This window comes from Oncorhynchus clarkii, chromosome 18 (genome assembly GCF_045791955.1).
Source record: "Oncorhynchus clarkii lewisi isolate Uvic-CL-2024 chromosome 18, UVic_Ocla_1.0, whole genome shotgun sequence".
NCBI classification, from domain to species: domain Eukaryota; kingdom Metazoa; phylum Chordata; class Actinopteri; order Salmoniformes; family Salmonidae; genus Oncorhynchus; species Oncorhynchus clarkii.
In genome coordinates, this window is record NC_092164.1 from 42361359 (window position 1) to 42377487 (window position 16129).

The 16129-nt window shown below is 46.4% G+C and overlaps 1 protein-coding gene across 1 annotated transcript; it reads right to left on the minus strand.

Annotated features, from left to right (window-relative positions):
* Positions 1–2590: 2590 nt before the first annotated feature.
* Positions 2591–10278, minus strand: LOC139372339 (probable serine/threonine-protein kinase clkA). The gene is made up of 12 exons (XM_071112058.1): positions 10268–10278; positions 9154–9461; positions 7787–7886; positions 7270–7457; positions 6802–6872; positions 6529–6584; positions 5662–6236; positions 5098–5207; positions 4864–4880; positions 4011–4247; positions 3753–3905; positions 2591–3161 (listed from the first exon to the last, which is right to left on the minus strand). Exons 1-12 carry the CDS (start codon positions 10276–10278, stop codon positions 2591–2593), a joined length of 2397 nt encoding a protein of 798 aa, XP_070968159.1.
* Between the last annotated feature and the right edge of the window lie 5851 nt (positions 10279–16129).

Below are 16129 nucleotides of genomic sequence, written 5' to 3' on the forward strand. Positions count from 1 at the left end.
TCCTAACTGACCTAAGACAGGGAATTTTTACTAGGATTAAATGTCAGGAATTGTGAAAAACTGAGTTTAAATGTATTTGGATAAGGTGTATGTAATCATCCGACTTCAACTGTATGTATATGTACAGTATATGTATGTGTGAAAGACACCAAGAGACAGTGTATATTTGGCATTGTGTTTTCAAATTATTGTTCTGTTGAAAGGTGAATTCATCTCCCAATGTCTGGTGGAAAGCAGACTGAACCAGGTTTTCCTCTTGGATGTTACCTGTGCTTAGCTACATTCCATGTATGTTATATTCCGAAAAACTTCCAAGTCCTTGACGTAATGTGCTGTATTGGATTTGTCACAAACATAACACCTTGTATTTAGGACAAAAAGTGAATTGCTTTGCTACATTTTCTACGGGCATCCTTCATTTCACTCTTGTCAGTTTAGTTAGTATTGTGGAATAACTGCAATGTTATTGGTCCACCCTAAGTTTTCTCCTATCACAGCCATTAAACTTTGTGACTGTTTTAGTCACGATTGGCCTCATAGTGAAATTCCTGAGCGGTTTCCTTTCACTTTAGCAACTGAGTTAGGAAGGACGGCACTATCTTGGTAGTGACTGGGTGCATTGATACACCATATAAAGTGTAATTCATAACTTAACCATGCTCAAAGGGCTATTCAATGTCTGTCTTTTTTCTTTAACCCATCTACGAAAACGTGCCCTTTGCGAGGCATTGGAAAACCTCCCTGGTGTTTGTGGTTGTACAGAGATGAGGAAGTGTCAGATTCTCCCTCGGAGAGGTGGGTGTAGAGTCAGGCGCAGGAGAGCAAGAATATCCAAGAATGGCGTTTTATTACTGTCCACCAACACAACAGGCACATGACCACAAACGTAGCCACAAGAACACAGGAACGCAGTCTAGTAAACAAATCGGAGGTAACACTCCTCTGCTAAACTAACGTGTGGGCAAAACAGTCCCGTGAAAATAAACCTGCTTAAAAGTTTTAAAAAAAACACTTCCCAAACTAACGACAGTAATGCAAACAATCCCGCACAAAACCTAGCGTGTAGGGCGAGATTAAATAAACTATACACAGGTGAACACAAGACAGACAAAACCAAATGGAAAAGGGATCGGTGGCAGCTAGTAGGTCGGCGACCACCAAGCGCCGCCCGAACAGGGAGAGGAGTCACCTTCGGTGGAAGTCGTGACAGGAAGTCATTCCAAAATCATGTTAAATACTATTTTTGAACACAGTGTGTCCATGTAACTTATTATGTGACTTCTTATGTAAGCTTGCCATAACAAAGGGGTTGAATACTTATTTACTTTTTAAATTAATTTGTAAAAAAAATCTAAAAACATAATACCACTTTGACAGTATGGAGTATTGTGTGTAGGACATTTGTCACAAAATCTCAATTTAATCCATTTCAAATTCAGGCTGTAACACAATTTGTATGTCAAGGGGTGTGAATACATTCTGAGGGCACTGAATACAAAATATAAAAAAAGCATGTTTTTTGAATTAATTGTGTCTTTAATAAGGTTTGCATATATTAAGGTGCCAGGTCGGACAATTTTGACTACATTTGATGTGTAGATGTGCTGTCTATAATCACCCTTTTTCTTCATTACATTTGGCAAACTGTAAGTTGAAGAAACAAGTACTGTATTGCAGTTCAAAATAAATTACTTCATAGTTAATCAAGAGAGGAAATAACAAACAAAAAATAATTATTGGAATGAAGCTTATTATAAATAAAATAAATAGATGATCAACCGTTTTAGTCAGTGGACAGCACAGCTTGAAACCACAAATGACATGACTAATAAATATATAAACATACTTTGTTCAGCTCAGCTGTAACTTTGATTAACAATCAGATGCATAATATAAAAAGTAGTACATTGCACAAAAAACATATGGCCTTTTAAGCTTATTATCAATTTTCACTTGATCTTCTCAGATGCAGTCCTGTGTAGTCAACTGATTTTCCATGCATTAAAGTGCCGTGATTAGCAGATATAGATGATTGGCTGTTCTTGTGATGACAATTGGCCACAGATGTTAGCATTGTCACCTCAGAAGAGACCGTTTCTTCTGGTGTACTGTACATTGTAAGATCTGCGTCTGTGCCAGCGTCTCCTTATAGCTGCACATCCTCCACATAAAATGCACTGCAAAACAAGATGGAGAAGTATGATTCACATGTCAAATTAAATCATTGCAGAAATGTAGCATATTTTTTAAATAAATATGTAAACAGTATACACAGTACACAAGTGAACACAAGACTATACGTACACATAGCAGGATCCATAGAGGTACCAAAATGATAGCGATGCCACAAGGGATGATAATGGCCAGAGCCCAGCCAGGAAAACCTCCACTTGTGGTATTGAAAGGAGTGGTCAGCAACAGAGTAGGAGGGGGTGTGGTTGCTTCTACAGTTGTCATTGTGGGTGCTGCTGTTGTGGTTTTTGTAGCAGCTTTTGTTGTGGTTGTCGAAGGAGCTGGAGTTGTGGTTGTTGAAGGAGCTGCCATTGTAGTGGTTGTAGGAGCTATAGCTGTTGTAATTAGAGTAGCATTATCAGCTGCAGTTGTAGGAGCTGCAGTTGTAGGAGCTGCAGTTGCAGTTGTAGGAGCTGCAGTTGCAGTTGTAGGAGCTGCAGTTGTAGGAGCGGCAGTTGCAGTTGTAGGAGCTGCAGTTGCAGCTGTAGGAGCTGCAGCTGTAGGAGCTGCAGCTGTAGGAGCTGCAGCTGTAGGAGCTGCAGTTGCAGCTGTAGGAGCTGCAGTTGCAGTTGTAGGAGCTGCAGTGGCAGTTGTTGGAGCTGCAGTTGTTGGAGCTGCAGTTGTAGGAGCTGCAGTTGTAGTTAAAGTAGGAGCTGCAGTGGTTTTTGAAGTCGGAGCTGCAGTGGTTGTTGAAGTAGATTCTGCAGTGGTTGTTGAAGTAGATTCTGCAGTTGTAGTGGTCGTAGGAGCTAAAGATGTTGTAGCTGGAGCTGTAGTGATTGTCGAAGTTGGTTCTGCAGTTGTAGTGGTCGTAGGAGCTAAAGATGTTGTAGCTGGAGCTGTAGTGATTGTCGAAGTAGTTGCTGCAGTTGTAGTGGTAGTAGGATATATAGTTGTTTTCGAAGAAGCTAAAGTTGTTATAGGTGCTGCTGTTGTAATGGTCGTAGGAGGTGTTGTGGTTATCGTAGGAGCTTCAGTTGTCGTTGTAGGTGCTGCTGCTGTTGTGGTCGAAAGATCTAAAATTGTTGTAGTAGGAGCTGCAGTTGTGGTTGCTGTAGGAACTGCGTTTGTAGTTGTCGTTGTAGGTGCTGCTGTTGTTGTGGTCGAAAGATCTAAAGTTGTTGTAGTAGGAGCTGCAGTTGTGGTTGTTGTATTCACTGCATTTGTAGTTGTTGAAGTAGGTGATGCAGTTGTAGTGGTCATAGGAGCTACAGATGTTGGAGCTGCAGTTGTGGTTGTCGTAGGAGCTACAGTTGTGGTTGTCGTAGCAGTTTCGGTTGTAGTTGTCGTAGTAGGTGCTGCAGTTGTAGTTGTCGAAGTAGGTGCTGCAGTTGTAGTGGTCATAGGAGCTACAGTTGTCGTTGTAGGGGCTGCAGTTGTGGGGGTCGTTGGAGCTACAGTTGTCGAGGTTGGAGATGCAGTTGTGGTTGTCGTAGTAGGTGTTGTGGTTGTCGTAGTAGGTGTTGTAGTTGTCGTAGTAGGTGTTGGAGTTGTGGTTATCGTAGGAGCTTCAGTTGTACTTGTTGAAGTAGGTGCTGCGTTTGTAGTGGTCATAGAAGCTACAGTTGTGGTTGTCGTAGTAGGTGCTGTGGTTGTCAAAGTTGGAGTTGTGGTTGTCGTAGTAGGTGCTGCAGTTGGGGTGGTCGTAGGAGCCACAGTTGTCGAAGTTGGAGCTGCAGTTGTGGTTGTCGTAGTAGGTGTTGTGGTTGTCGTAGTAGGTGTTGTAGTTGTCGTAGTAGGTGTTGGAGTTGTGGTTATCGTAGGAGCTTCAGTTGTACTTGTTGAAGTAGGTGCTGCGTTTGTAGTGGTCAAAGAAGCTACAGTTGTGGTTGTCGTAGTAGGTGCTGTGGTTGTCGTAGTAGGTGTTGCAGGTGTTGTAGTTGTCGTAGTAGGTGCTGAAGTCGTGGTTGTCGTAGCAGCTTCGGTTGTGGTTGTCATAGTATGTGCTGCAGTTGTGGTGGTCGTAGGAGCTACAGTTGTTGTAGTTGGAGCTGCAGTTGTGGTGGTCGTAGGAGCTACAGTTGTTGTAGTTGGAGCTGCAGTTGTCGTAGGAGCTACAGTTGTGGTTGTCATAGTAGGTGTTGTGGTTGTCGTAGTAGGTATTGCAGGTGTTGTAGTTGTCGTAGTAGGTGCTGAAGTCGTGGTTGTCGTAGCAGCTTCGGTTGTGGTTGTCATAGTATGTGCTGCAGTTGTGGTGGTCGTAGGAGCTACAGTTGTTGTAGTTGGAGCTGCAGTTGTGGTTGTCGTAGGAGCTACAGTTGTCGTTGTAGGTGCTGCAGTTGTGGGGGTCGTAGGAGCTACAGTTGTTGTAGTTGGAGCTGCAGTTGTGGTTGTCGTAGGAGGTACAGTTGTGGTTGTCGTAGGAGGTACAGTTGTGGTTGTCGTGGTAGGTGTTGTGGTTGTCGTAGTAGGTGCTGCAGGTGTGGTAGTCGTAGGAGCTACAGTTGTGGTTGTCATAGTAGGTGCTGTGGTTGTCGTAGTAGGTGTTGTAGTTGTCGTAGGAGGTGCTGCAGGAGCTGTAGGTGCTGTAGGAGCTACAGTTGTTGTAGTTAGAGCTGCAGTCGTGGTTGTTGTAGCAGTTTCGGTTGTAGTTGTCGTAGTAGGTGCTGCAATTGTGGTCGTAGGAGCTACAGTTGTCGTTGTAGGTGCTGCAGTTGTGGGGGTCGTAGGAGCTACAGTTGTTGTAGGTGGAGCTGCAGTTGTGGTTGTCGTAGGAGGTGCAGTTGTGGTTGTCGTAGGAGGTACAGTTGTGGTTGTCGTGGTAGGTGTTGTAGTTGTCGTAGTAGGTGCTGCAGTTGTTGTGGTCATAGGAGCTACAGTTGTTGTAGTTGGAGCTGCAGTTGTAGTGGTTGTCGTAGGAGGTACAGTTGTGGTTGTCGTAGTAGGTGCTGTGGTTGTCGTAGTAGGTGCTTTAGTTGTCGTTGTAGGTGCTGCAGTTGTGGTGGTCGTAGGAGCTACAGTTGTTGTAGTTGGAGCTGCAGTTTTAGTGGTTGTCGTAGGAGGTACAGTTGTGGTTGTCGTATTAGGTGCTGTGGTTGTCGTAGTAGGTGTTGTAGTTGTCGTAGTAGGTGCTGCAGTTGTGGTGGTCGTAGGAGCTACAGTTGTTGTAGTTGGAGCTGCAGTTGTGGTTGTCGTAGGAGCTGCAGTTGTGGTTGTCGTAGGAGCTGCAGTTGTGGTTGTCTTAGGAGCTGCAGTTGTGGTTGTCATAGGAGCTGCAGTTGTGGTTGTCATAGGAGCTGCAGTTGTGGTGGTGGTAGGAGCTACAGTTGTTGTAGTTGGAGCTGCAGTTGTGGTTGTCGTAGGAGCTGCAGTTGTGGTTGTCGTAGGAGCTGCAGTTGTGGTGGTCGTAGGAGCTACAGTTGTGGTTGTCGTAGTAGGTTTTGTAGTTGTCGTAGTAGGTGCTGCAGTTGTGGTGGTCGTAGGAGCTACAGTTGTGGTTGTCGTAGTAGCTATTGTAGGTGTTGTAGTTGTCGTAGTAGACGCTGAAGTCGTGGTTGTCGTAGCAGTTTCGGATGTAGTTGTAGTAGTAGGTGCTGCAGTTGTGGTCGTAGGAGCTACAGTTGTCGTTGTAAGTGCTGCAGTTGTGGGGGTAGTAGGAGCTACAGTTGTTGTAGTTGGAGCTGCAGTTGTGGATGTCGTAGGAGGTACAGTTGTGGTTGTCGTAGGAGGTACAGTTGTGGTTGTTGTAGGAGGTACAGTCGTAGCAGGTGTTGTGGTAGGTGTTGTAGTTGTCGTAGTAGGTGCTGCAGTTGTTGTGGTCATAGGAGCTACAGTTGTTGTAGTTGGAGCTGCAGTTGTAGTGGTTGTCGTAGGAGGTACAGTTGTGGTTGTCGTAGTAGGTGCTGTGGTTGTCGTAGTAGGTGCTGTAGTTGTCGTAGTAGTTGCTGCAGTTGTGGTCGTAGGAGCTACAGTTGTCGTTGTAAGTGCTGCAGTTGTGGGGGTCGTAGGAGCTACAGTTGTTGTGGGGGTCGTAGGAGCTACAGTTGTTGTGGGGGTCGTAGGAGCTACAGTTGTGGGGGTCGTAGGAGCTACAGTTGTGGTGGTCGTAGGAGCTACAGTTGTGGTTGTCGTAGGAGGTACAGTTGTGGTTGTCGTAGGAGGTACAGTTGTGGTTGTCGTAGGAGGTACAGTTGTGGTTGTCGTAGGAGGTACAGTTGTGGTTGTCGTAGGAGGTACAGTTGTGGTTGTCGTAGGAGGTACAGTTGTGGTTGTCGTAGGAGGTACAGTTGTGGATGTCGTAGGAGGTACAGTTGTGGTTGTCGTAGGAGGTACAGTTGTGGTTGTTGAAGGAGGTACAGTCGTAGCAGGTGTTGTGGTTGTCGTAGTAGGTGTTGTAGTTGTCGTAGTAGGTGCTGCAGGTGTGGTGGTCGTAGGAGCTACAGTTGTTGTAGTTGGAGCTGCAGTTGTAGTGGTTGTCGTAGGAGGTACAGTTGTGGTTGTCGTAGTAGGTGCTGTGGTTGTCGTAGTAGGTGTTGTAGTTGTCGTAGTAGGTGCTGCAGTTGTGGTGGTCGTAGGAGCTACAGTTGTTGTAGTTGGAGCTGCAGTTGTAGTGGTTGTCGTAGGAGGTACAGTTGTGGTTGTCGTAGTAGGTGCTGTGGTTGTCGTAGTAGGTGCTGTAGTTGTCGTAGTAGGTGCTGCAGCTGTGGTGGTCGTAGAAGCTACAGTTGTTGTAGTTGGAGCTGCTGTTGTAGTGGTTGTCGTAGGAGGTACAGTTGTGGTTGTCGTAGTAGGTGCTGTGGTTGTCGTAGTAGGTGTTGTAGTTGTCGTAGTAGGTGCTGCAGTTGTTGTGGTCGTAGGAGCTACAGTTGTAGTAGTTGGAGCTGCAGTTGTGGTTGTCGTAGGAGCTGCAGATGTGGTTGTCGTGGGAGCTGCAGTTGTGGTTGTCGAAGGAGCTGCAGTTGTGGTTGTCGTAGGAGCTGCAGTTGTGGTTGTCGTAGGAGCTGCAGTTGTGGTTGTCGTAGTAGGTGTTGTGGTTGTCGTAGTAGGTGTTGTAGTTGTCGTAGTAGGTGCTGCAGTTGTGGTGGTCGTAGGAGCTACAGTTGTGGTTGTCGTAGTAGGTATTGTAGGTGTTGTAGTTGTCGTAGTAGGCGCTGAAGTCGTGGTTGTCGTAGCAGTTTCGGTTGTAGTTGTCATAGTAGGTGCTGCAGTTGTGGTCGTAGGAGCTACAGTTGTCGTTGTAAGTGCTGCAGTTGTGGGGGTCGTAGGAGCTACAGTTGTAGTTGGAGCTGCAGTTGTGGTTGTCGTAGGAGGTACAGTTGTGGTTGTTGTAGGAGGTACAGTTGTGGTTGTCGTAGGAGGTACAGTTGTGGTTGTCGTAGAAGGTACAGTTGTGGTTGTCGTAGGAGGTACAGTTGTGGTTGTCGTAGGAGGTACAGTTGTGGTTGTCGTAGGAGGTACAGTTGTGGTTGTCATAGGAGGTACAGTTGTGGTTGTCGTAGTAGGTGTTGTAGTTGTCGTAGTAGGTGCTGCAGTTGTGGTGGTCGTAGGAGCTACAGTTGTTGTAGTTGGAGCTGCAGTTGTAGTGGTTGTCGTAGGAGGTACAGTTGTGGTTGACGTAGTAGGTGCTGTGGTTGTCGTAGAAGGTGCTGTAGTTGTCGTAGTAGGTGCTGCAGTTGTGGTTGTCGTAGGAGCTGCAGTTGTGGTTGTCGTAGGAGCTGCAGTTGTGGTTGTCGTAGGAGCTGCAGTTGTGGTTGTCGTAGTAGGTGTTTTGGTTGTTGTAGTTGTCGTAGTAGGCGCTGAAGTCTTGGTTGTCGTAGCAGTTTCGGTTGTAGTTGTCGTAGTAGGTGCTGCAGTTGTGGTCGTAGGAGCTACAGTTGTCGTTGTAAGTGCTGCAGTTGTGGGGGTCGTAGGAGCTACAGTTGTAGTTGGAGCTGCAGTTGTGGTTGTCGTAGGAGGTACAGTTGTGGTTGTCGTAGGAGGTACAGTTGTGGTTGTCGTAGGAGGTACAGTTGTGGTTGTCGTAGGAGGTACAGTTGTGGTTGTCGTAGGAGGTACAGTTGTGGTTGTCGTAGGAGGTACAGTTGTGGTTGTCGTAGTAGGTGTTGTAGTTGTCGTAGTAGGTGCTGCAGTTGTTGTGGTCGTAGGAGCTACAGTTGTTGTAGTTGGAGCTGCAGTTGTAGTGGTTGTCGTAGGAGGTACAGTTGTGGTTGACGTAGTAGGTTCTGTGGTTGTCGTATTAGGTGCTGTAGTTGTCGTAGTAGGTGCTGCAGTTGCGGTTGTCGTAGGAGCTGCAGTTGTGGTTGTCGTAGGTGCTGCAGTTGTGGTTGTCGTAGGAGCTGCAGTTGTGGTTGTCGTAGTAGGTGTTGTGGTTGTCGTAGTAGGTGCTGTGGTTGTCGTAGTAGGTGTTGTAGTTGTCGTAGTAGGTGCTGCAGTTGTGGTGGTCGTAGGAGCTACAGTTGTGGTTGTCGTAGTAGGTATTGTAGGTGTTGTAGTTGTCGTAGTAGGCGCTGAAGTTGTGGTTGTCGTAGCAGTTTCGGTTGTAGTTGTCGTAGTAGGTGCTGCAGTTGTGGTCATAGGAGGTACAGTTGTGGTTGTCGTAGTAGGTGTTGTGGTTGTCGTTGTAGGTGTTGTAGTTGTCGTAGTAGGTGCTGCAGTTGTGGTGGTCGTAGGAGCTACAGTTGTTGTAGTTGGAGCTGCAGTTGTAGTAGTTGTCGTAGGAGGTACAGTTGTGGTTGTCGTAGTAGGTGCTGTGGTTGTCGTAGTAGGTGCTGTAGTTGTCGTAGGAGGTGCTGCAGTTGTGGTGGTCGTAGGAGCTACAGTTGTTGTAGTTGGAGCTGCAGTTGTAGTGGTTGTCGTAGGATGTACAGTTGTGGTTGTCGTAGTAGGTGCTGTGGTTGTCGTAGTAGGTGTTGTAGTTGTCGTAGTAGGTGCTGCAGTTGTGGTGGTCGTAGGAGCTGCAGTTGTGGTTGTCGTAGGAGCTGCAGTTGTGGTTGTCGTAGGAGCTGCAGTTGTGGTTGTCGTAGGAGCTGCAGTTGTGGTTGTCATAGTAGGTGTTGCGGTTGTCGTAGTAGGTGCTGTGGTTGTCGTAGTAGGTGTTGTAGTTGTCGTAGTAGGTGCTGCAGTTGTGGTGGTCGTAGGAGCTACAGTTGTGGTTGTCGTAGTAGGTATTGTAGGTGTTGTAGTTGTCGTAGTAGGCGCTGAAGTCGTGGTTGTCGTAGCAGTTTCGGTTGTAGTTGTCGTAGTAGGTGCTGCAGTTGTGGTCGTAGGAGCTACAGTTGTTGTAGTTGGAGCTGCAGTTGTGGTTGTCGTAGGAGTCACTGTTGTGGTTGTCGTAGGAGGTACAGTTGTGGTTGTCGTAGGAGGTACAGTTGTGGTTGTCGTAGTAGGTGTTGTGGTTGTCGTAGTAGGTGTTGTAGTTGTCGTAGTAGGCGCTGAAGTTGTGGTTGTCGTAGCAGTTTCGGTTGTAGTTGTCGTAGTAGGTGCTGCAGTTGTGGTCATAGGAGGTACAGTTGTGGTTGTCGTAGTAGGTGTTGTGGTTGTCGTTGTAGGTGTTGTAGTTGTCGTAGTAGGTGCTGCAGTTGTGGTGGTCGTAGGAGCTACAGTTGTTGTAGTTGGAGCTGCAGTTGTAGTAGTTGTCGTAGGAGGTACAGTTGTGGTTGTCGTAGTAGGTGCTGTGGTTGTCGTAGTAGGTGCTGTAGTTGTCGTAGGAGGTGCTGCAGTTGTGGTGGTCGTAGGAGCTACAGTTGTTGTAGTTGGAGCTGCAGTTGTAGTGGTTGTCGTAGGATGTACAGTTGTGGTTGTCGTAGTAGGTGCTGTGGTTGTCGTAGTAGGTGTTGTAGTTGTCGTAGTAGGTGCTGCAGTTGTGGTGGTCGTAGGAGCTGCAGTTGTGGTTGTCGTAGGAGCTGCAGTTGTGGTTGTCGTAGGAGCTGCAGTTGTGGTTGTCATAGTAGGTGTTGCGGTTGTCGTAGTAGGTGCTGTGGTTGTCGTAGTAGGTGTTGTAGTTGTCGTAGTAGGTGCTGCAGTTGTGGTGGTCGTAGGAGCTACAGTTGTGGTTGTCGTAGTAGGTATTGTAGGTGTTGTAGTTGTCGTAGTAGGCGCTGAAGTCATGGTTGTCGTAGCAGTTTCGGTTGTAGTTGTCGTAGTAGGTGCTGCAGTTGTGGTCGTAGGAGCTACAGTTGTTGTAGTTGGAGCTGCAGTTGTGGTTGTCGTAGGAGGCACTGTTGTGGTTGTCGTAGGAGGTACAGTTGTGGTTGTCGTAGGAGGTACAGTTGTGGTTGTCGTAGTAGGTGTTGTGGTTGTCGTAGTAGGTGTTGTAGTTGTCGTAGTAGGTGCTGCAGTTGTGGTGGTCGTACGAGCTACAGTTGTTGTAGTTGGAGCTGCAGTTGTAGTGGTTGTCGTAGGAGGTACAGTTGTGGTTGTCGTAGTAGGTGCTGTGGTTGTCGTAGTAGGTGCTGTAGTTGTCGTTGTAGGTGCTGCAGTTGTGGTGGTCGTAGGAGCTACAGTTGTTGTAGTTGGAGCTGCAGTTGTAGTGGTTGTCGTAGGAGGTACAGTTGTGGTTGTCGTAGTAGGTGCTGTGGTTGTCGAAGTAGGTGTTGTAGTTGTCGTAGTAGGTGCTGCAGTTGTCGTAGTAGGTGCTGCAGTTGTGGTGGTCGTAGGAGCTACAGTTGTTGTAGTTGGAGCTGCAGTTGTGGTTGTCGTAGGAGCTGCAGTTGTGGTTGTCGTAGGAGCTACAGTTGTGGTTATGGTAGTAGGTGTTGTGGTTGTCGTAGTAGGTGTTGTGGTTGTCGTAGTAGATGTTGTGGTTGTCGTAGTAGGTGTTGTAGTTGTCGTAGTAGGTGCTGCAGTTGTGGTTGTCGTAGGAGCTTCAGTTGTGGTTGTCGTAGTAGGTGCTGTGGTTGTCGTAGTAGGTGTTGTAGTTGTCGTAGTAGGTGCTGCAGTTGTGGTGGTCGTTGGAGCTACAGTTGTTGTAGATGGAGCTGCAGTTGTGGTTGTCGTAGGAGGTACAGTTGTTGTAGTTGGAGCTGCAGTTGTGGTTGTCGTAGTAGGTGTTGTAGTTGTCGTAGTAGGCGCTGAAGTCGTGGTTGTCGTAGCAGTTTCGGTTGTAGTTGTCGTAGTAGGTGCTGCAGTTGTGGGGGTCGTAGGAGCTACAGTTGTCGTAGTTGGAGCTGCAGTTGTGGTTGTCGTAGGAGGTACAGTTGTTGTAGTTGGAGCTGCAGTTGTGGTTGTCGTAGGAGGTGCAGTTGTGGTTGTCGTAGGAGGTGCAGTTGTGGTTGTCGTAGTAGGTGCTGCAGTTGTGGTCGTAGGAGCTACAGTTGTCGTTGTAAGTGCTGCAGTTGTGGGGGTCGTAGGAGCTACAGTTGTTGTGGGGGTCGTAGGAGCTACAGTTGTGGGGGTCGTAGGAGCTACAGTTGTGGTTGTCGTAGGAGGTACAGTTGTGGTTGTCGTAGGAGGTACAGTTGTGGTTGTCGTAGTAGGTGCTGCAGTTGTGGTTGTCATAGGAGGTACAGTTGTGGTTGTCGTAGGAGGTACAGTTGTGGTTGTCGTGGGAGGTACAGTTGTGGTTGTCGTGGGAGGTACAGTTGTGGTTGTCGTGGGAGGTACCGTTGTGGTTGTCGTGGGAGGTACAGTTGTGGTTGTCGTGGGAGGTACAGTTGTTGTTGTCGTGGGAGGTACAGTTGTGGTGGTCATAGGTGCTGCAGTTGTAGTGGTTGTCGTAGGTGTTGTAGTGGTTGTCGTAGGTGCTGCAGTTGTAGTGGTTGTCGTAGGTGCTGCAGTTGTAGTGGTTGTCGTAGGTGCTGCAGTTGTAGTGGTTGTCGTAGGTGCTGCAGTTGTAGTGGTTGTCGTCGGAGCTGCAGTTGTGGTGGTTGTCGTCGGTGCTGCAGTTGTGGTGGTTGTCGTCGGTGCTGCAGTTGTAATGGTTGTCGTAGGTGCTGCAGTTGTAGTGGTTGTCGTAGGTGCTGCAGTTGTAGTGGTTGTCGTAGGTGCTGCAGTTGTAGTGGTTGTCGTAGGTGCTGCAGTTGTAGTGGTTGTCGTCGGTGCTGCAGTTGTGGTGGTTGTCGTAGGTGCTGCAGTTGTAGTGGTTGTCGTAGGTGCTGCAGTTGTAGTGGTTGTCGTAGGTGCTGCAGTTGTAGTGGTTGTCGTAGGTGCTGCAGTTGTAGTGGTTGTCGTAGGTGCTGCAGTTGTAGTGGTTGTCGTAGGTGCTGCAGTTGTAGTGGTTGTCGTAGGTGCTGCAGTTATTGTCGTAGGTGCTGCAGTTATTGTCGTAGGTGCTGCAGTTATTGTCGTAGGAGCTGCAGTTATTGTCGTAGGAGCTGCAGTTGTGGTCAGAACTCCATGGATATTCCAGCATAAAAACACTGGTTTATGAGATGAATGGTTAATATGTTTATTGCGCACAATATCAACATTTCCAAGATTTCCCTTCATCATCATGGTGCAGTTTTTGACATCTTTATTATGTAATATATACAATTATAATTTATAGCTACATTAGTCCCTTGATTGTTCATAATATTAACTATAATACCTTATTGAGATTACCACACCTGAGTTCTATTTTTGTTGTTGTTGAAAAGAGGGTACATTTTTCATTACAGTAGTGTGGTAATATAATTCAAGTAATAGAGGTTACAGCAGTGTGATAATGTTTACCGCTTACAATTGAGTCATTTTCCTTTTTTATATTTTGGAAACCATATATCATCATTTTGATATCATGGATGGTCAGTCCTTGCATCCATAGCTACATCTATGAATTTGAGAGTGATTACGTTTACTAAAGTGATGGGGTGTCCGCATTGTTGTTGTTTGAATCCCAGATTTCCCCATTAAGGACTAAGGACTAAAATCTTTAGTAAAGCTATCAAATCGAGGGGAGACATTTGACAGTAAAGTAGCCTTGGCAAAATGTAAAATTGCCCCCATGAAATGTAAAAATAAACATATTTAGAAAAAATCATAAGCATTGTAACATCATATGCATACAACATGTACATCATTGCGCATTATTCTAATTACATTATCCAAATGTATATGGTCTATTTTGTCACCATCTTACCTTTTTGGTTGTTAATATTTTAATTCAGGATTAATACACGAGTTGGCATGAAGTTAGCAAATAGTAAAAAATGAGTTAGAAACATGAACACAGAATGAAATTCAGTGTACTACATACCCATGGTAAATAAAGTAGCTGTCAGTTTCTGTGTCTTCATTTTGGACTCAGTTGATGCAGTTGTTTTCTGAATAGAAAGAAAAATATACATTTTATTGACAGGTCATAAGCCACTATTAATGTTCAGCGGTGGACACTTTTCAACTTAATCTGTAACATGTTAAGCAAATTTATGCAACTCATTTAGGTGTGCCAGATCAAGAGGTGTGAATAATTATTAATTCAAGACATCGCTGTGAACAAAAGTAGCTTGTGATGAATAATGTAAAAAACAAGGAAACAAAATGTGAGAACTTTGCAAGGCTGTGAATAATTTCACAACAGTCACTATAACCACTATAACATGGATTTATACACTTTAGTGAAATTACACAGTAAAATCCAGATTAGCGTTGCATTTTTCCCCCATCAGAAATCAGCCTATTACCGCATCCCACAAATCATGTTACTTCATAAAAGAGGAAAGGGCATTTCAAATTTGCAAATGGTCTGCGAGAGACCAGGAATTCACACATTCTGTGAAAGTAATCGGTGTAGTTCATCAAAAGATGCATTTTTTTTCAAATATAAAACATAATACATGAAATAGTAAAATCCACATTAGCGTTACAATTTTTCAAGAGAAATCCGCATTTTGCTGCTTAATAAACATAAGTATTTAAACTTGGCTTTCAAAAGTTGACCAATCCATTTTCTACATTCTTAAAAAGATGAGAAAAAATAAGAAACCTGCACACTGCTCTTGATAATATCACTGCTCTATTAAGTTCACATTTAGGCTTAAAGCATGAAACGCATTGAACGGATGTGGCTGGAGCAATGTCAACATAAGGGTGCAAATTAAAAACACTCACAAAATCCTGGAGTATAAGGAAAACAAGCATATGTTACAAATATTTATATTTTTTTTTAACCTTCATTTAACTAGGCAAGTCAATTAAGAACAAATTCTGACTTACAATGACAGCCTAGGAACATTGGGTTAACTGCCTTGTTCAGGGGCAGAACAACAGATTTTTACCTTGTCAGCTCTGTGATTCGATCTAGCAACCTTTCGGTTACTGGCCCAATACTCTAACCACAAGGCTACCTGCCACCCCTATTGTCATGTTGTGTCTTGTCTCTGTCCTTTCCCTTCACCCTGTCTCCCTCTGCTGGTCGTTGTTAGGTTACCTTTTCTCCCCCGCTTTCTCCCAGCTGTTCCTTGTCTCCTCTAACTACCCATTCACCCCGTTTCCCACCTGTTCCCTTTTTCCCTCTGATTAGGTCCCTATATCTCTCTCTGTTTCTGTTCCTGTCCTTGTCGGATTCTTGTTTGTGTTTCATGCCTGAGCCAGACTATCGTCATGTTTGCTGTAACCTTGTCCTGTCCTGTCGGAATCTGCCGGTCTATCTGAGCCTACCTATGTTTGGTCATTAAAGAAGCTCTGTTTAAGTTAGTTCGCTTTTGGGTCCTCATTCACTCACCATAACAGAAGAATCCGACCAAGAATGGACCCAGCGACTTCGGATCCTCTCCACTCAGCCGTCGGGATCCAGGGAGCGATGCTAGGCAGACACGAGCAGGAAGTGTCTGCTGCTCGACATGCCGTTGAGACCCTGGCCACCCAAGTCTCCAACCTCACAGAACAGGTTCACCATCTCCGCCTCGATCCACCGGCCACTTCCAGGGCTTTCGAATCTCCGGAGCCCAGAATCAATAACCCGCCGTGTTACTCTGGGGAGCCCACTGAATGCCGCTCGTTCCTCACCCAGTGTGATATTGTGTTTTCTCTCCAGCCCAACACTTACTCCAGGAGCACTGCTCGTGTCGCCTACGTCATATCTCTCCTTATTGGACGGGCTCGTGAGTGGGGCACGGCAATCTGGGAGGCAAGGGCTGAGTGTACTAACCAGTATCAGGACTTTAAGGAGGAGATGATACGGGTTTTTGATCGATCTGTTTTTGGGGAGGAGGCTTCCAGGGCCCTGTCTTCCCTATGTCAAGGTAATCGATCCATAACAGACTACTCTATTGAGTTTCGCACTCTTGCTGCCTCCAGTGGCTGGAACGAGCCGGCTTTGCTCGCTCGTTTTCTGGAGGGTCTCCGCGCAGAGGTAAAGGATGAGATTCTCTCCCGGGAGGTCCCTTCCAGCGTGGATTCACTGATTGAACTCGCTATTCGCATTGAGCGACGGGTTGATCTGCGTCACCGAGCTCGTGGAAAGGAGCTCGCGTTCTCCGTTGCCCCCCTCTCCGCATCACTACCATCTTCCTCTGCCGGCTCGGGAGCTGAGCCTATGCAGCTGGGAGGTATCCGCATCTCGACTAAGGAGAGGGAACGGAGAATCACCAACCGCCTCTGTCTCTATTGCGGTTCTGCTGGTCATTTTGTCACTTCATGTCCAGTAAAAGCCAGAGCTCATCAGTAAGCGGAGGGCTACTGGTGAGCGCTACTACTCCTGTCTCTCCTTCAAGATCCTGCACTACCTTGTCGGTCCATCTACGCTGGACCGGTTCGTCAGCTTCCTGCAGTGCCTTAATAGACTCTGGGGCGGAGGGCTGTTTTATGGACGAGACCTGGGCTCGGGAACATGACATTCCTCTCAGACAGTTAAGGGAGTCCACGGCCTTGTTCGCCCTGGATGGTAGTCCTCTCCCCAGGATTCAGCGTGAGACGCTACCTTTAACCCTCACTGTTTCTGGTAATCATAGCGAAACCATTTCTTTTTTGATTTTTCGTTCACCTTTTACACCTGTTGTTTTGGGCCATCCCTGGCTAGTTTGTCATAATCCTTCCATTA